Raw genomic sequence first — 20,761 nt, 5'->3', positions numbered from 1 at the left:
CGAAATCCAGTTTTTTTCAGTACTTCTGCCGATGCCGATAGTTTTGTGGTTCTGCTTTTTTATTTGACCATGTTTAACTGGTCCAAGTTATAAACAAAACACTCAAACAAAATTTCTTTTTAGCTGAAGTCACCTCCGCTATAGCTTTAAGAAACTCATCATATTCCTTGCTGTGTCCAGCTTTAAGGCAAGTAATCAAATTAGTAGTATAAAAGTTTTAAAGGTAGCTCCACCTCATAAAAAGCATGCAAATCTGCTGTCAATGTCACCCAATTCAAAGTAATTCCACACAAGAGATATTTTCTTACACACACAGCATGAGTGCTCGGACACTGATGTTTGGCTGATGCATCTGCTCTGTGCATCTCTAAAATTAAGCAATTTCTCCATAATTCAAAAACAACCAGCTTTGAATAAAGACTTAAAGTTTACTGCAGTAAATTGCGGTTTCCCACTGCTTGCACACCAATTTAGTTATTTTGTGAGTTTTAAGCTTGAGCTTTTTGTTTTTTAAGACAACGTGGGCAGTGCATGGCCAACCCTAAGTCTCTTTTAAATTCGGTTCCCAAGGTATGGTTTAGACCCTTCCTTTAATGTAATTCCATAGGATTCACCCACCAGGCAAAAATCATAAATCTGAATGCTTAAAAAGTAATAGCGCTCCTCTCCTCAACAAGCCATTTATTTTGAGGTTTCATTCATGTTCAAAGCACAAACCGCACCTGATGAGTTTGCACAATAAAAAGTAATACATAGGGTTTAGGATTTGCTCAAATGCCTAACCTTAAAGGTGCTATAAGCTATTTTTTCATGGAAAGGTATGCAAAAACATGATCCTACTCCCTGTGAGATGTGAATGAAATAAGTGTCTTAAGATATCTCACTAGCACTAGACTCTGTAAACAGCAAATACAAATGTGTCTGTATCTGCGGACAATTGTGCTTTCCACCATACAATCATTTTGCCCATTCTCATAGTATTGTAGTTGCAACAAATTATTGAGGCTTACTGCCATTTTTAAGCCATGTTGTTCATAACAGTTGTTTGTGTGTGGTCTCAATAAAGCTTATTTGTTATCTTTGGGGTGTGGTGTTTTGGAAAGTTAGGGCGTGGCTAATTTAACGGCTCAGTCTCGTGAAGTAGAACAGCTGAAATCGCAGTAATCAAATCTAAGTAGAACTAATATTAAAGGATTAGTTCACCCAAAAAAAATCAGTCATTGTTTTCTCAACCCTGTGACAAGGAGGGCGTGGCTGGGCCGTGATGGAGCATGTTTTGTTTATCTAAAAACAGGTGCTCCACAGTGATAGTGACACCATAACATAACACAGCTGCACAAAAACAGAGAACAGAATTTACTAAACATGTCTGAAGCGATCACAGTTGAAGAATTGATGCATTTCTATGATCAGCCTTATTTTTTTTCAACTGAGTACTCCAAAATCAAACAGAAACACAGAGGAGGCTACAGGCAGCCACAGTCACACTATATCCTAACCGGACAGCAAACAACATGATAAAAAGGTATATTTCCTATGGTAATCAGAGTTTTTGTCCTGGCTTGCACTGACTAGTTACTGTACATTGCACAGTACAAGTAGCTTGTTAACAAACAAGGAAATATACATGAGTATAGTGTATATAACCCCCACCATGACACTATTTTCGACATCGCACGGGTAGCTCCAGCCACTGTGAACTGGCACTGGTCCGAAAACTCTCTAAAAATAAGGCTGGGCATAGAAATGCATAAATTCTTCAACTAAAAACTCTTCAGACATGTTTTGTTAGTTCTGTTCTCTGTTTTGTATGCAGCGGTGTTGTGTTCTGTTGTCGCTATCACTGTAGAGGACCTGTATTTATATAAACAAAATGAGTTTTCGCTTGAACGCACCGGTGTCGCGAGGGACGCGCACAGGAGTTCAAAGGTCAGTGAACATTTTCACTAAATAATACATAATATTTCGGTTTGTTTCTTACCAAACCTTATCGTATGCTTTCATAACAATCATGACTCTAGTGGAATAATGTATTATACTTCTGAATTATACTTTTACATTCGTTTGAATTATACTTTTGAATTCTTGAAGTGGTCACCATACACTGCCATTGTATGACATCATTGAGCATGACATTTTTTCACAATTTCTCCCTTTGTGTTAAGAAAAAGAATGAAAGTCATATAGGATTATAACAACACAGGGGTGAGTAAACAATGACTGAATTTTCATTTTTGCGTGAACTATCCCTTTAAAAGTGATTCTTATATTAGCAATTTACAATGGAAAAACTCATTAGAAGACGGTCTTACATTTTAGCCCAGAAGAGAAGGATGATGATGATGATGATGGGGGTCTTGACGAAGAAGAGTTAGAGGTTTTAATAGGGAAGGAACTCTTCCCACGCCGAGTGGATGGAAGAACCACCCGTGAACGCTTCAGAGGGATCACAGCCCTCGGAGGAGGGGCCACCCGTCCGTGATAGTCAAAGAGCCTACCCAGACAAAAGAACCAAAGAAGATTCATGTGCATTGTTTAAAACAGTGATTCCAAACTGGTTTCAGGACACAGATTTCACATTAGGCTTCAAGTGGTGACCCAACACAGTACCAAAATTGTTTATCGTACCAAGGCAACTTAATATGCAGATTGAATTTTAAGTAAGCCATTGTAGGTTGATTTCACCTAAAAGTGTAACATTGTGACTCTGTGGTGCTATCAAAACATTGCTCTCTTTGTTTGAGTAGTATGTTCAGCCCGAAACAGCAACATTTGCTCAACCAATAGCGTAAGTTTGGGGTGGGTCTATCTGTTTGTATAACCAATGGAAGATGCGGGAATTTTTTCTGGAATCTGTTTGAAGGTTTTTTTAGTTTCGTTTTTTTGCAATTCCACTTTTGGCTTTTAACATGAACAACAAAAAGACACAGAAAGCCTTAAAAGATGAGAAGCCCATTTGTTTTCTATCATAACTTAAAACCATTATATGGTTAATTGCATTTTATTATTTGTATTTAGCATTGTTTGCCCCCTGATGTCTGTGACCAAATCAAAACAGATATTTTCTGAGTAAATGTCTCATATTATCACCCCAGAAAACGTTTTGACTCCTTGTTCCTGGTATCTTTGCAATTAGCAGAGCTACTTTTGAAATTCGCCATCTAAGGCAGACGCATTCTTTAAAAGAATTTGGAAAAAAGAAAGGGTGCAAGAAAATGTCACATAAAGGGCCCATGCCATTGCTCTTCATTCAATCTTTTGTGAATATTCACTGCTCTCCAACCCGCTGACATTCAGCAAATGTCTCAGTTAATAAAAGACTGGCTCACAAGCAGGAAATCATTGAAATACAGCACGCCTTCTAATAAATTAAAGAAGATCTCCATTTACTCAATACTAATGGACTTTTTTCTGCACAAAATCGCTTTGATTTCATTCTTCTTAATTGTTTTCAAGGACAAACTGTAGATGTTTAAGATAAATAAGTCATGGATGTTTCTGTGACTTTCACATCTTTGTATGTCTCTTCATCTTTTCCAATCTTGAAAAATTATACTGTGACATTTCAAAGAGCTTAAAATAGTATGGCATTTCGAACTATTAAAAAACATCATGCATATATAACTGCTGAAGGACTCAAGTGTTTAAAACTGCTGCCTGCAATAACAAAATATTTCAAATGTTTCACTAACTTTAAATAGTGGATACGTACCGACTGTAGAAGTCATCCCTGTAGTAATCATAATCAAATTCATAACCACTGAAAAAAAGACAAAGGAGGTACAGTTGTGAGTTTCAACGGAAGTATCAAGTCTAATGTTGCGTTCACGTGATATCCTAATTACTGTAATTAACATTCCGACTTATTAAAAGCATTCATGTTTTCATAGAACTCATAATTACAAGTTGTAAACTCGGAATTCTATGAAAGCTTATTTTTTGACAGTTGTCACGTCATGTAAAAAACTAAAACATAATGGGAGCAGCCTCAAAAATTACAGCTACACATTCTTGTTTCATAGCAAAAGGAGCAATTGTGCTGTTGTAATCGGGGGTGGGGGCTGACCTGACCTGACCTGACCTGTCATAAGGTGTGTGTGAAAGTTGCGTTCGATACTATAGCCACAGTAGGCTGCGGGCCGGTAGAAAAGTTCTACTGAGATATTGTGCCAAAATATGTTTTGTGTTTGTAGGACAACCTTATTTGTCACTGACTCTATATATATATATATATATATATATATATATATATATATATGAGTGAGAAACAGGTCAATAATGAAGTCCTATTTTACTATAAATCTAAACTTTCACATCCTTCTATTTCTTTTAATTGTTTTTATATTTCTTAGTCTTCGTGCATATCGTCACCTACTGGGCAGGAAGGAGAATTTATAGAAAAAAGGACTTATTGATCTATGTCTCACCCACACCTATCATATCGCTTCTGAAGATATGGATTTAATGACTGAAGTTTTATAGATTACTTTTATGCTGCCTTTATGTGCTTTTTGGACTTTCAAAATGTAGGTCACCATTCACTTGCATTGTGAGGACCTACAGAGCTGAGATATTCATCTAAAAAAAATATATATATATATTATGCCTCACTGAATAAAGAACGTCACACATCTGGGATGGAATGAGGGTGACTGAATTATGATAGAATATTCATTTTTGGGTGAACTGTCCCTTCAATTTCAACTTGTATTGCAGAAATGTAAAATATAATAGGAAATATTTACCTGTAGACAGCAGTAAGAGGTCGTTTGGATCCTGCTTTATGCCTGTAGGGCTTGGGCTCTCCAGCCATGTTAATATCTGCAGAAACACAAATTGCAGCGGAATTAAACACCTGCTGTAATTTCTCTCTCTGGGTGAAATATATCTATGCAACCTCTCTCAGAATTAGCCATGGTGGTTTACACTCCAGTAGGAACATTTGGTACCTGTTTGATGTTCAGCAAATAATTAGGCACCCTGGGATTGCAAAAATATTTAAAAAAAATAAAATATATATATTTTTTTTTAAAATCTAAAAATACATCATAAAGCAGTAGGCAGTAGAGCTCATCTGATCTAACCTCAAATCAGTTGATTTAGTTGATTCTCAAAGCTATTAAAAAAGGGTGCAGTAAAATATCTATAACAGAGTAAATCCAGTTCAAAAACAATTCACATATAGCAGACAAACAGAAACAGTGTCTTAAAAGGCAACATTTTGTGAGAGAAAAATTAGTGGCATTTAACTAGGCCTACTGCTTATTTGGAGGAAGACATTAATGCAGGAGATAAATAACTCATTATTAAAGGCATAGTTAATAATATGTTTAACTCTCTTTCTTCCGTGGAACACAAAAAGAGATGTTATGTCAAATGTTCAGTCTCAGTCTCCATTCACTTTCATTGCATGGACAAAAGATGCAATGGGAAGTGAATGGTGACTGAGACTTACGCATTGTTTAACATCTCATTGTGTTCCATGGAAGAAAGTTAAACAGGTTTGAAACAACATGTGAGTAAATGATGACAGAATTTTTATTTTTCTCTCACACACACACACACACACACACACACACACACACACACACACACACACACACACACACACGTTATGTTTCCATGTTTTATGGGGACTTTCCATAGACATAATGGTTTTATACTGTACAAACTTTATATTCTATCCCAAACCTAACCCTACCCTAAACCTAACCCTCACAGAAAACTTTCTGCATTTTACCTTTCAAAAACATAATTTAGTATGATTTATAGCTGTTTTCCTTATGGGGACTAAAATGTCCCACAAGGTCAAAATTCGGTTTTACTATCCTATGGGACATTTGGTCCCCATAAAGTGTATACTGCTACACACACACACACACACACACACACACACACGTTTCCATGTTTTATGGGGACTTTCCATAGACATAATTGTTTTTATACTGTACAAACTTTATATTCTATCCCCTAAACCTAACCCTCACAGAAAACTTCCTGCATTTTTACATTTTCAAAAAACATAATTTAGTATGATTTATAAGCCGTTTTCCTCATGGGGACTGACAAAATGTCCCCACAAGGTCAAAACTTTCAGGTTTTACTATCCTTATGGGGACATTTGGTCCCCACAAAGTGATAAATACAAGCTCACACTCACACACACACACACACACACACACACACACACACACACGCACGCACACAACGTCACACACACACAACGTCTCCTGACGTAACAGGTGAACTTTCCCTTTAAGAATAACAATATCAACATACACTGATCAGCCACAACTTCAAAACCACCTGCCTAATATTGTGTAGGTCTCCCTCGTGGTGCCAAAACAACACCAACCCGCATCTCAGAATAGCATTCTGAGATGATAATCTTCTCACCACAATTATACAGAGTGGTTATCTGAGTTACTGTAGACTAGACTTTGTCAGTTCGAACCAGTCTGGCCATTCTCTGTTGACCTCCCTCATCAACAAGACGTTTCCATCTGCAGAACTGCCCCTCACTGGATGTTTTTTTGCTTTTGGCACCATTCAGAGTAAATTCTAGAGACTGTGTGTGAAAATCCCAGGAGATCAGCAAAATACTCAAACCAGCCCGTCTGGCACAAACAATCATTCATGCGATTATCTAATCAGCCAATCATGTGGCACCAGTGCAGTGTATAAAATCATGCAGATATGGGTCAGGAGCTCCAGTTAACGTTCACATCAATCATCAGAATGGGGAAAAAATTTGATCTCAGTGATTTGAGCATTTGAAACAAGCATGATTGTCTGTCTGTCTGCCTGCCTGTCTGTCTACCCATCCTCACAATACTGTTCTAAATGTTCACTGCTTACTGCACGCAGTATATAATATCTACTTCCTACTATTATTGTTAAAAAATAGTAGTGACCCAGCTTTCAATTTAATTTCACTTTTATTAATGCCTGACTGTGCGGTAAATAATTTTTCTTGCTTCTGATGCAAGCCTCACCTGTGCAAGGGTCTCTGTCTAATAAAGAACAAGAGATCAAGAGGTGCAGAAGAGTAACAGTGTATTTAATTTTTTTTAGCTGATTAGTGATAGTTACGTAGGGGTCATATTTGTGGTCACAAGAGAGACTTTTCCATTCATCTGCATCTGCTTGCTGGATTTCTAATGGTTGCTTGGGAACAGGCCGAGCTGAGTGGAGCTCTCCGTGGTCCTGAACTCTGGGTTAGCTAAGGGGGTTGTGGCTCTCTTTATGCTATTCAGATTGGAGCATCATGAAAGCTTTCCATTGAGATAGAAACTCACTAAGAGACATCGGCAGCATCTGAAACAAGCACTACTCTCAATCTCAATGGACATATTCAAAACCATGTCCATATACATTTTCTTAGTATGAGTAGCATGTTCTGTCAGTATAGGGATGTGCGAGACTAGTCAACTAAAAGGCTGCACTTAAATTACATATTAATGTTACATTTTTTAAATAGAATTAATAATTCAAATATTATTTACAAAAAAAGAGGATATCTGGAGCAGATACAGAGTTTAATTTCACCTCAGGCTGCACGTGATTCTTCCCTCTTTCATTCTCGGCGTGCGCAGGAAAATGTCCTCCCGCTAGACAAGCAAACTCTGCACAGTAGTTATGAAATCACACGCTGGTGCGGGAATCGGCTTTCCAAACATTTGAAAGTCTCTATGGATGTTTTCACATTTGAGTCTTCTTTAAATCTGTGCATGCTTGTACATTATTTTTCTGCTGTGCAGACTTTTTCAAGCGCAGGATAGCCGCCTCAGATGAGTCAAGTCCCGTCTTTCACCAGATCATGTCGACGTGTTAATTTTGCTCATCAAAATATTTATGCTTTTGAGTAAGTAGACTAGAAAATGACTGTTTTATGGTGCATTCACATACAACGCAAAGAAAATGTTCACTTCGCATTGCTCACGTGAGTTTGACTGCTGGATTATAAATTTGTGTTTAAACTCGCGTTCGCGCGTGTAATGTGAACCCGCGAGTATTCCACCTTCTCTTTTGGAAAAGGACAGGAGGAGGGGCTTCTACGACTTGTTCATAGTAAACTATAACCAATAGCTGGAATCAAGTAGACGCAAATATTTTCAGAACATACCAGGTAGTCCAACTTCCTCGCTCACTTTCCTCCAAGCGATGTCTTTTTTAACCCGGTCTCTGTACATGTATGACGTTGTGTCATACAATTCCGGGTGCCCACACACCACTTTTTTCATTCATTTTTCCAGATTTCTTCTGCTACTACGTCAGTACATCGGTGACATCCGGACAATCTAAATGCTGATAGGCTTTCGTGACAACGCATCATGCAGATTATTTGCTCGAGTTGAAAAATTTCAACTAACATGAATGAAGTGATTTCACGTGTTCAAGTCGTGCCACCCGCCCGGCGCGAATTCGCATCTATTCACATCTTTGGATTGACTTTGTTTGTAGTCGCGCCACGCGAAATGCTTGCTTCACGTTTTATGTGAATGCACCATTAGTCTACCTATTATTTTCAACAATGTCATGACTGTTTTAATATGTTAAGTAACTTTTACGTGGTGAATTCCGTTTACAGCAGGCTGGGTTGCTCCATTGATCCTGCACTATTCATTCAATTGTTTTCAATAAATATGCCTGTTAAATATTCGCAAACGGTGATTCAGTGAATGCCTGTATGTACTAGGCCTATATTTAAAGTACAATGATCATAATTCAAGGCGAGCACATCGCAGATAAATGCCCCTTTTCAGTGCAATTTTGCTTCGGATTCGGAATAGATGAAGAATTTAAATGGGTTGCATAAATACTTTTGTTATTATTGTTTTCTGAAGGTTGGTTTCTTTTTAGACTAGTCGGCTTAAAAATGTCCACACATTGAAGTGAACAGCGCTTCATCACATGAATTTGAGGACAGTTGAAAAAATTTGCAAAAATGGCTAAAAAAACATGTTGGTTCTAAAAAACTAAATGTAGAAGATGCTATAGATTTGGTATTTTCAGATCTTATGCAATAAATTTCATACATTTTAAGTGTGCATTGAGTGTTCAACTACTATTTTAGGATCAGTCTAAATTTAGCTTGTTTTCTATTCTATGTGCACATCGCCACCTACTGGGCAGAGAGGATCATTTTTATTACAAAATGACTTTCACACCCACACATATTGCCTCAGATGCTATCGATTTAACCACTGGAGTCTTATGGATTACTTTTATGCTGCCTTTATGTGTTTTTTGGAGCTTGAAAATGTATAACTTTATGGACCAACAGTGCTGAGATATTCTTCTAACAATCTTTTGTGTTCAAAATAAAATTTTTGGGGTGAACTATCCCTTTAAGGACGATTTGACGCACTTTTGGTGCACACACGGGTTTGTTTCACTTCAAAGTTCAGTTTGTTTGAATTAGAGATGTTCCGAGACATTAAAAAGTGATAAAAAGTGAATTAGCGCTTTGCATGCGGTCATCTACTACAAACAGAGCATACGATGCTCATAAAAGTGTTTTCTGTGTATGAGTGTGTATTTGCAGTTACATAATCTCACTAAGATGTGATGTGATTTTAATCTGTGTGTTGAATGTTTACATAATGATATTCCTACGTCAGATGGTATCGATTTTTGGTATCTGAGCATTTTTATGAGTACGAGTACAAGTAGATGAGCGTGGTATTTGACCTGATCCCAATACCAGTATCGGTGCATCTGTAGTTTAAATGAAGTGAACACTGTTTCTGAACTCGGTCTGCTTTAAGGGTGGTCTGGAGTATGGTTCATGTGAATTCGCTTACGGTTCGCAGCTGATATGAATGCAATCGTCCTAAATTGCGGAAGTGAAGCGCTATTGATTACATATAATTTGCAGGCTCCCGATCGCAATTATTATAAGTTTGATGCTTTTCTCATATCTGCTTGTATCCAAATAAATCGCCCTTCAGAGAGTAGCTCACTTGAGAGAGCCACCTGAAGCTAAATCAGTTCATAACTACTGTACAACTTTAGATATTAAACTGCATGCACTGACAACTTCTTACAGAAGATAAAAAGACTGAGTGAAGGGCTGATCCGTGCAATAGATCTACATGCAGAACAAATGTGGAATGAATGGAGTGAAGCTATTTTAATTACAATGACTTGTAAACAGCTTTTATTATATTCAGATATAGCATGGTGTGTAGCTAAAGGAAACCTTGTAGTGATATGCAGTTACAAACACACATACATACACCAAAATGTGTGTTGAATTACTCTCAGTTGCCATCTGTTATAATGCTTGCTAAACAGAAGAGCAGGCAGACTGCCACTGACTACTAAACCTTTATTTTTATCCACTTAACACACTGACACATCAGAAAGTCGGAATGAGCGCAAGCTACATGCACACCTTAATTTAGCACATCCACACACAAAGTCCTCATCTCCACGAGGAAGCGATTTCAAATCTGATATCCAGTAGAAGGGATATTGACAAGCCGTTTATGCACAGTGTGACATGTTCATCCATGTTGATCTGTTTTAGTGTTTTAACAGAATTACGTATCTCCAGCAAGATACTGTATCTCAACCTCATCTGCTCAGAGCAGGTTCTTGTGCTGAATAATAGAGGGAAAGTGGTACGGGTAAGATTCAATCATAGAAATAGCTCAGAGACAAAGAGTCATCCTCCAGACTCCATCACATTAATACACCACATATAGGAAAGCATCAATCTTTGATCTATCATATGAGTGAAAAGGCCGTACACAAAACTTGTTACTTTGGCCAATGAAATCCATTGGATATGACAACTACCACAATGGTTGATCACTCTAGGGATCCTGAGCCAAAGCAGCTTACAGTTAACCAAATCCAGGAACAGCCCCATGGGTTATGTTCCTTGCTCAATGGACATTTGTCAGGGTAGACACCATATTGAATTTGATCTAAATGAATAAAGCTGTGAGGGATGGAAAACATTATAATGAGATCAGCCACTTAAATACATGACAATATTCTGAATTAATTATCTATATCTTGAATGAAAACACTTACTATGCAACAGGGTGGAATATATGAAATGTGCCCATCTTATAAATGTCATTGGATGCTTAGCTCCCCTAACATTGAAATCCTAAAATTGTCCCTGCATATGTTGTATAATATGGATTATCCTGAAAATTATTCTTTTGTTGGGCATGAGCTAAATAATCAGCATTTATGATACCATTGTCAGATTTTATTGTTGATTCGAAATATAATATTTGAGTTTAATATTAACAAAACATTTTGGATATTTTGGTCTTTCCATCCTTGCATAGAAAGAAGCTACACTTGCAAGACTGAAAATGGCAACTCGGAAGCATTACAAATATGGCCGTCGAGTTACATGACTTGCCTTAAAAGGGATTTTGAAAGTACAGTCCATTCAACTGGTGTGCAGTGCTGTTCAGCCAACAAAACTTAGAAAATATGTCATCTTTACAAATATTTTCAGGCGAAAAATAACGAAAGCGCCAGTACCCTCATAGAACACTGTTCTGCCAAGATATGCCATCAGACATTTTTGCATCAATTCAAATGCGTTTACCTTTCCCTGTGGCACTTTTGATAACACATAGCATAAGCAGCCTAAACAACACGCGTTCTGGTCCCATGAAAATCACGTTTTCATAATCAATAAGCACAAGGTTGCATTTTCCCTATAAGATAAAACTGTTTACTCCACTGTTGGTTAGGGATAAGTTAAGGGTGTATAATTGATAAAATATGCATTCCTGTTGAATAAATTACATAATTTAAACTAAAAACTACTCTCTTTACAACTCACTTTTGGTGACACTTTGTGGACATTTCACTGGCGGCAGTAGTTCAAATTTCATTAAGCACATGTCGATTTCAGCTGAAGAACATTGTCGCCAAATTCACAGTGGCTGAATTCGGAATTGCAATACTTGTTTTCATTTGCATATTAAGTTAAATATGGCATCTATCCTGACTGAGGCCCATGGTGTTGGATTCTCTCTGCAACTTTCCAGTTCACGGGTCACTCAATTGGGATCAATCCAATGATGTTAGCTCTATCAGTATCCTAACCACAGCTACATCCACCCAAACTACCTCCTTTATAGTATATGGAAATACAACCTTCATAAGCATTCTAAAGGCTTTCCTGAAGAACCAAAATAACTGAGCAACCACACCAAAGTCGTCCCATTATGAAAGGGTCATTTGCATAGAGCATAATGCAGATAAAGAGTTGAGTGTTACTTACTTAAAGGGATAATTCGCACAAAAATGTTAATTCTGTCATTGTTTAGTCACCCTTATGTTATTCCAAACCCATTTGACTTTTTCTTTTGTGGAACACACCAAAAATGATTTACTGACCTAAGTAAATGTGCCACATCTGATAAGAATCATTGACTTCCTTATGTCTTAAAATTGTAGAGTTGTGTCTACATGAGATGGTCAGTCTGCACACTACATAGTTTATTAGACAGCCCTAAATCTCAGCCCTGCAGGGACCTCCATAGGCAGGCAGACAATCCTCATCACATCCTCATATGAACCTTTAACTCTTCTGCGGACAATACCATGGTGTGACGAAAAGCCAAGACATCAAACACAAACTCTGCTTTTAATGAGTAAATAATGCAGTACTGTAGAAGCCAGAGGGAGCGAGGCGTTAACAGGCATTTAGCTGGTGATCAGATGCATGCAGTAAAACGTGACCGGCTAAAGCAAACATAAACATCACCAGTGTGGGTACACTCTGCTAATTCTGCCATATGAAAGATGATGCCTTTTGATTATAATCTGGTGGAGGAATTTTTCTAACTAAATAACTAAATCAGTTACAGAAAATGTTTGTCCTTTAAACCACAGAACAGCAAGAGATTTTAGAAGCTTAAAGGAATGTGTTCAGTTTAAGTTAAGCTTAATCAATATTTGAATAATTATTAATACCTAATAATTATGACAACTTTCCCTTCTTGTCTTTATAAAAAGCAAAAATCGAGGAAACAGTAAGACACTTACAATGGAAGTGAATAGGGCCAATTTTTGGAGGGTTTAAAAAGGCAGAAATGTGAATGTTATAATCAGAGATGCACCGATACAAATTTTTGAAGACCGATACCAAGTCCCTAGTTTTAGGCATCGGCCCATACTGATTACCGATATGAGTAGTTTAGTGTTTGCATATGTATGCCATTAAATTTGTTATCTTTGTATAGTCACTCATTTTCAGTAATTACTGAGTAGCTTTCCTTTAAAAGTAACCCAGCTAACATGCAGGATATGCTATTCATGCTTTATCTTTGTTATTTTTTGCATATTGTTCTGTGCATTCATGGAGTGGTCAATCCAGCCTAGTACTGATTGACTGTTCAATGTTTTTTGCTTTGAGCCTGACGGAGTTCGACATTCGTTTGATTGCCTTGTCCTGTGTTGTTGTTGGACTAAGTAAAAGGGACAGTAATTCATTTACCATTTTCCAGCATCTTCTTTACACATAACTCACATTATTTTGAAGCCTTGGTGTGTAGGATAACAAAGAGTCTAAAGAAAACAGTCTTTTGCTATTGCTCAAATAGACTGTGTGGAGAGAAATGCTGCATGTAACATGTGAAGATGAATGCATGTACGAGTATCTGTCCATTTCTACTTATAATTGTAGAAAAGTACTTAAACTAATCCTTAAAACTTAAAAACTTTGAGCAGTAATGTTGTTTAAATTGTCGTTTTTACGGTTGTTTAGACATTACATTGTCATGGCAACGAAGTAAAATTGGAAATAACAGCACACAGAGAAGATTAGTAAGGGATTTTATCATGTTAACACACATATTGTTTACATCTTGTGACTATACATAGACATGACTATATATTAAACGTTTAAGGATTGGCCCCCCATTCACTTCCATTGTAAGTGGCTCATTGTACCCCTGATTTTTGCTTTAAAGAAGAGAAGGGATGAGTCAAAATTAATGTTTGTGGTAATCAACATTATGCCACAAATGCTGTCAATTGCACTTAACTTGTATTGAACCCAGAATATTTATTTAAAATAATCGGAAATCACTAATATTTTACATATTGCAGCCAGGATTTAAAGACTTTGAAGTAATGATGATGATTTGGTGATTTGTATGGAAAAACTAATGGTGACTCTGGCTGAACATTGTGCCTAACATCTCCTTTTGTGTTCAACAAAAGCAAGGAAGTCATACAGTTTGGAACAACATGAGGGTAAGTAAATCATTTTGGGTGAACTACCCCTTTAACATGATGTGAAAAAAAATATGGCACTCTGATTAGCATATATAAGGTAATTTTGTTAATTAACTGAGAGAACTGCATATCTGAACCAGAAACACATCAAAGCCACTTGCATTGGGTCTGTTGCTCTAAATAGAATGCAGTCTGATTGGCTGGTTGAGATTTCCAAGAATTCTGTCCAGAGAATTAGGGACATGAAGCATATAGTGGCTGTGGAAAAGTGGCTTTTTATTCTTGTGGGAGCCCATTCTTACTGCTTTTGCAGCACAGGGATACTCACTTTTCTATCTGGATTTCTCTCATTTAGTGTGTCCTAAGAAATTGTATTCCCCTTTTTCTCCAATCACAAGAGAAGCAATCCACTATGATATAGCACAAGTTAGACATCTGCCACACGCCTTGCAGGAATTTAAATGTACCAACAGGTAGAACATCTGGGCTCTGTGAATTTAGAAGATCAGAGCTGGAAGACTTGAATAAGGTCATTAAGTGAGGCTGATACAACTGATATGAATTAGTTTGTGCAGATGCAGCTATGTGCTTAGTTTAAATAAAACCAATGGAACTTTCAAGAAAAAACATGTTTTGGCGCTGAGTATGTATAAATGTCGCAGAGTAATGTCATCTCCCTCCCTTTTTAACATCGGCAAGCTCTGATCTCATATGTACTCAAAACGTTAATCATGCAACTTTGTTTACACCATGCATCAAAATTGCTCATTACGGGAAATTGCCTGATATATGCGTATTTGTACTAAATGGAAAATTGGTGTTTGTGACAAGGTTCTTAACTCTCCTGACAAGCAGGACATGGGAGCCAGTTAAACAATCCACGCAAGTTTTTATTTCACACACTAATGGCTTTTCAGCACAGATGCACACACACACAGCCATCTTTGTGTGTCGTTCTCTTTCTCCCCTCTAAGTCTGGACCAGAGATTGTGAGTGGTGTGGAGCGGCAACTATTTGCCCTCCACGCTCAAAGCATTCTTTAATCACTCCGCTTCAGCTCCACTCCAGGTTGTCCATTGCTCGCGTCACACTCCTGGATTAGAGAAACCCCAAAATTAGCGCCTAACTACCTCTCCACAGTAAAGTTATTTCAGTATGCTTTTTAACATCACAACCTTCCATGCAGGTGTATTAAATGAAAAATAAATACACAATACTAGAAGAAAAGCTACATTGTGCTTTATTAGAACACTAACATCAGCCCAAGATTAAATAAAATAATTTGTATAGCTTTTGAAACATATCTGCAGCATTATCTGGGTTTGATCAATTAAATAAATTATAAATTAACAGAACAAAAACAAAACATTAAATTAAATTAATAAATTACCATAAAACAAACAAAAAACATTATTAGTCCTATGTATTATTGCCTAATGTTTTCTATTATTGCACTTCTTTCAATTAACCTTGCCCAATAATTCTGTGAATGAAAAAACACTTTTTTAATCAAAACTAGATAAAACTGTCAAAACTATATGTGTAATGCAGAGTCCACTTTTAGAAATACTAGCATTTGATTTTTTCAAGATTTTAAATCTTCCTCCATTTGCATTTGCTGAGCTTCTTCATCTGCAAATGTATAACGCATAAATTAGCCTACAGCACTAAAATACATTTAGATGGCAATTGATTAAAGTGAAACTCCACAATATTAACATGTTGATTAGTTCAGTATGAGTTTAGAGTCATTAAAAGTTCAATTCAATATAATGCGGAACATAACAGCCTACAGTTAAGATTCAGATGCATTAGATTAGAATGCTGATATGATTTTTCAAAATATTGAATAGGAAATTTATGCATTACTGACCTTTAGATTTTCTCTCCACGTGTAAACGGATTATCATCGTGTTTTTTGGACATGTCTTTTAGTATTTCACAACAAACTTTTTATCATGGCAATAACCTCCCTGTGATCTCCTTCGCCATCCTGTCATTAACTTTCACTATATGCCAGTTGATGTAAGAATAAAGAGACCAGACACAAGCATGTAGTTAAGTCAAGCTTTACCGCAAGCTTAACTCAATAATAGGGAGCGTGAAAACAGAAAGCTTCACGCTGCAGGTCAAACATTACCAAGTGTAGCCAACTGGCCTGCCCACTACTACCCCACTCCCCACCCCCCATTTCTTGAGAGGAAGTCAGCGACAGCCATCTGTGCCCCCGGTCTGTGGACCACCTCGAACTTAAATGGCTAAAGAGCTAGATACCAACGGATAGCAGCCAACTTTGTGTGTCATTTTCTCTCTCCTCTCTCCGCTCTCACTGCAAAACACAAACAACTTGGTGGGACTCCTTCCTGCTCTCATCTCCCAATCTTGCTCTGCATTCACAAATCAGTGCTCAACCACGCTCCCACCTCCACAGCATTCATTTTTAGGAAAAGACTGTAGGTGTGAAAGTGACTAAAGTTGCAATTTCAGGCTAGTAAGAATGCTCATATACAAACATTTTTCAGGAAAATGAACCTATGACGTACTTCTAGTTGTCTCGCATATTCAGATATGGTAGGAGAAAGTCTTTTAACATCGAAACAGTTACATCACTTTTTATTTTTGGCTGTCTGTGTAAGTATTTTGTGTGAGACCAAGAGGTTATCTGTCTAAAATAAAGGAATTCTTGTGAAATTTATACAGCTCTTGGGGCCAAGTCCACACTCATCACACCCAGTCACAGCATTCCTCACGGCCCAGTGGGATGACTAGGTCAAATCTATCCATCAGATGTGCACTATGGCTCCGAGATCTATAAACCTGCACTGACAGGGTTATCACACAGTAGGCAAAAAGCCCAGAGAGGACAGTTATTATGGACAGGGAGGCAGAGAGGTTCGATAAAGATTTTTTTATACAAATTAATCAAGAAAATATTTATATTATCAGTTAATCTCACCAGAAAAAAACCATTCTGATCATTTCATTTTCTGCCTATACCTCTCTATTCTCATTGAGGGGTTCAAGGTATTCCAGATGAAAACAGAAATAGCATTTTATCCTATAAGATGATGTAAACTAGCAGGTTCTTGTTCATTGATAACTGTAGTATTGAGTCAGAGCCACTCTAAACAAGCATTCACAAATATATCAATGGGAGGCCTCCATGTTCAACCTAGTCTAATAGAATGTGCATTTATATAATTACATTTCTGCAAACTGATATTTATGTGCTGCATTTTTTGTTTCGCAGCAGTTTCCTGGAAAAATTACACTAGAGGCGCTACAACAACTGTGCGTTATATTCACTTTCACACAAATCATGAATACAATGGCTGAACACTTAATTTTTTGCTCTATTACTCATACACTGTTATGTTATCAAAACAATTTTACTCGTGCATCGTTTGAAAAAAGGTACTTTTTAATCCTTGTTTTACAGACTCACCAACATTCACACATGTATTCCAACATTATTAGCTCGCGCTGTAGCTCACCTGATAGAGGCTGGAGCCCAGTTAAGCACACAAGATGACACGTGAGACAAAAGTGTTATGGAAGTGATGTGAAATGGCATGGTTGCTTCAGAAAATTTGCCTTTCATGTCGCATTTGCTTTTAGGAGACTAGCTGCGACATAATGTATGATGAAACTGAATCACACTTTAAACGCACGGCCCGCCACTGGTTTAGAATAAGCATGTCTGTTTTGTATACTTCAAATTGCTTTTGAAACAATGTCAATGTCAATTTTATTTATGTAGCACCATTAAACGCAACCAGGGTTGACCAATGTGCTGCACAATAAAGAACAGAACAATACCACAATACAATATCATTACTAAAATACAGTGCAATAAAACTTCCTCATTGTTATTTGCCAAATCAAAGAGATTTAAAAACAGATAGTGATGGTGCAGATCTAATACATAGGGTCAGAGCATTCCTGGGTGCAGTTACTGAAAAGGTGCGGTCGAACCTACATTTCAGCTTCGACTTCGGGATGCACAACAATCTCTGGTTGGACGACCGGAGAGAAAAAGCAGGACGATATTCAGTCAGTAAATCCGAAAGATAAAGAGGAGCCAAACCATTTAAAGATTTAAAAACTAAAAGAAGAATTTAGAAATTTACTCTGTATCGCTCAGGCAACCAATGCATGGACCGTAACACCGACGCAATGTGATCTCGTTTTTTAGTACTAGTTAAAAGTCTTGCAGCTGCATTTTGAACTATCTGCAAGCGGGATAAAGCTGATTTGCTAATCCCAAAATACAGTGAGTTACAGTAATCCAGCCTCGATTTAATAAAGGCATGAATTACTTTTTCAAAATTTTTACTAGACAGAATAGATTTAACTTTTGCTAGCAGTCGAAGCTGAAAAAAACATGACTTAACCACCGTGTTTATCTGTTTGTCAAATTTCAGACCATCATCAAAAACCACACCCAGATTTTTAACCCAAGGCTTCACAGAAAATGATAAATCACCGAGATTTATTTTGGGAGTACTGAAAGAATCAGACAAACCAAACACTATTATTTCAGTTTTACTCTCATTAAAATTAAGAACATTTAAGCCAACCAAGACTGCACATCAGATAAACATATCATAAGTGCTTTTGCCACAGTCACATAATTTTCAAGAGATCAGGCTGGCCTTGTTTGTCAACCTCCAAAGAAGACAAAATCACCAAAAAGCACCATCTATGTACTCAGTACAACTTGTAACATAATTTAGTGCATTTGCATGCATACCAATGCACTGGTTTATACCAAAAGTCAGCTAATTAAAAACATCTGACAACACAAGAAAACTGTTTACATAAGACTCTAAATCATCAGGTTATTCTCTGCTTTTGACCTCTAAATGTAAGCCAACACTTGCACACATTAAGCAGGTAAGAATGTGTGTAAAGGAGTTTATATGCGACACAAAATCAGGGTAAAGGCCAGAAATCAATGTGTGCCAATCTGTTTTTGCTTAACTGTTTATGACACCCATATTCGGTGTAAGATGATGCATGTAAACGTGCTCAATGACATCAAACTTGACTTGACGCCTTTAAAGACGCCATATCTGATTTGAAAGCTAAAAGGAGTAAAAGATTTTGAGTGAATAACGACTTAAATTTTCTGTTCGTCACAAAAAGCTATCCAAAGACTTCAGAAGCACAGTTTTTATGGTACTTTAATGTATCTATCTATCTATATCTAATATATATATATATATATATATATATATATATATATATATATATATATATATATATATATATATAAATATTCTTCCTTTTGAGTGTGTCAGCATTGTTCACTATGAACTGTCTTTATAGAGCTATGTGAAGATTTTTGGAACTAGTGTTATAAATCATGTGCTACTATAGCCCAGTTCAGATTTCAAGTGTAATGGATCATCTGCACGGGTCTGTCATGATGATGATGATGATTATAATGGCAAAGGAGGAGGGTGAAGATGATGAGGAGGAGGAAGAAGAGGAGAATGGTCATGAAAGTGCCATTAAGGCAAATTTGCTTTTGATGAAACATTTTAAGTAGCTCAATGTATTCTGGCTATATGACATTAGAAAAGAACATTGTCACAGTCCATTACCTCAAGCAGGATTAGTTCAGCTTCTGCATAGATAATGCAAAATATCAAAACATGACCATTATCTACAGCAATAACTTAAACAGTAGAGTTGTCAAGGGATATAAAAGACGGTAGGATAGTAACAAAATCAAACATCAGACGTATGGATTCTAAAGTGAATCGAAACATTTGTATAATGTATAGTCCAATCTGAGGATGTGTCATACCTCTTTGTGGTACTATATGTCAGTCGCTTGTAAACATGTATATCACTATACATGCACAAAAAGGTGAATTTGCTGATTGCATGCACCTGAACAGACCAAGTCTATTCAGTGTGATATCATGACAATGGCTATGACAAAAGTGAGGCATGTTGTCACACAATATGGGGTAAGTTGTCACGAAACCTGTCATTAAACCGCCTATTAGACCTTTCAGCAAAATGCAAACAGCAACACAATTGTGAAACTGAAAAAGAAAATAATGAAGCAGAAATCATGAAAAAGGTCAAACCAAAGATCAAACCATTGTTTTGGCTACATTTATAGCATTTTAAACACAAATGTGACATCTTGCACTAATAAAAATCGTGACAACTTGCCCCGATATCACATTTATTTAAAGTATCCTTGTCCTAAGAGCATAGTCTTCCTACCATAATTTATTATAGATGCCCGAGTAGTCCATAGCAAAACACAGTACTCCATAGCAAAAAAATATGATCTTGAATTTTTCATTTGGAGGATAAAACTCACAAAACCATTCAATTTTAAGAGGGTTTGGACTAAAACAACATGCAAAAACACTGCTAGAAAAAAATAAAAAAATTAACGCGTTGCACTTTTGACTCAAAAACAGTTACTCAGATATAGCCATTGTGACAACTGCACTTCACGTGTGACAACTAGCCCCGGTCTCCCCTATTCTGTAAATATCATGTTATT

The 20,761-nt window shown here is 36.9% G+C and overlaps 1 protein-coding gene across 7 annotated transcripts in view; it reads right to left on the bottom strand.

Moving 5' to 3' along the window:
* The window catches only part of LOC127634255 (RNA-binding Raly-like protein), a 173,686-nt gene that overhangs the window by 13,075 nt on the left and 139,850 nt on the right, over positions 1 to 20,761 (bottom strand). For 5 of the 7 annotated variants that reach the window (XM_052113715.1, XM_052113714.1, XM_052113713.1 and 2 more), the window contains 3 exons: positions 4,746 to 4,821; positions 3,713 to 3,760; positions 2,313 to 2,494 (listed from right to left, as the gene is read on the bottom strand). In XM_052113715.1, the coding sequence (XP_051969675.1) occupies positions 2,313 to 2,494; positions 3,713 to 3,760; positions 4,746 to 4,821 (306 nt within the window). Of the gene's footprint in view, positions 1 to 2,312; positions 2,495 to 3,712; positions 3,761 to 4,745; positions 4,822 to 20,472; positions 20,563 to 20,761 lie in introns of those variants that run through there. The other 2 variants (XM_052113717.1, XM_052113716.1) reach the window with 2 other exon arrangements.

This window comes from Xyrauchen texanus, chromosome 41 (genome assembly GCF_025860055.1).
Source record: "Xyrauchen texanus isolate HMW12.3.18 chromosome 41, RBS_HiC_50CHRs, whole genome shotgun sequence".
Classification (NCBI taxonomy): domain Eukaryota; kingdom Metazoa; phylum Chordata; class Actinopteri; order Cypriniformes; family Catostomidae; genus Xyrauchen; species Xyrauchen texanus.
The sequence above is the reverse complement of the archived record's forward strand: the minus strand, read 5'-3'. Positions and strand labels throughout refer to the sequence as shown.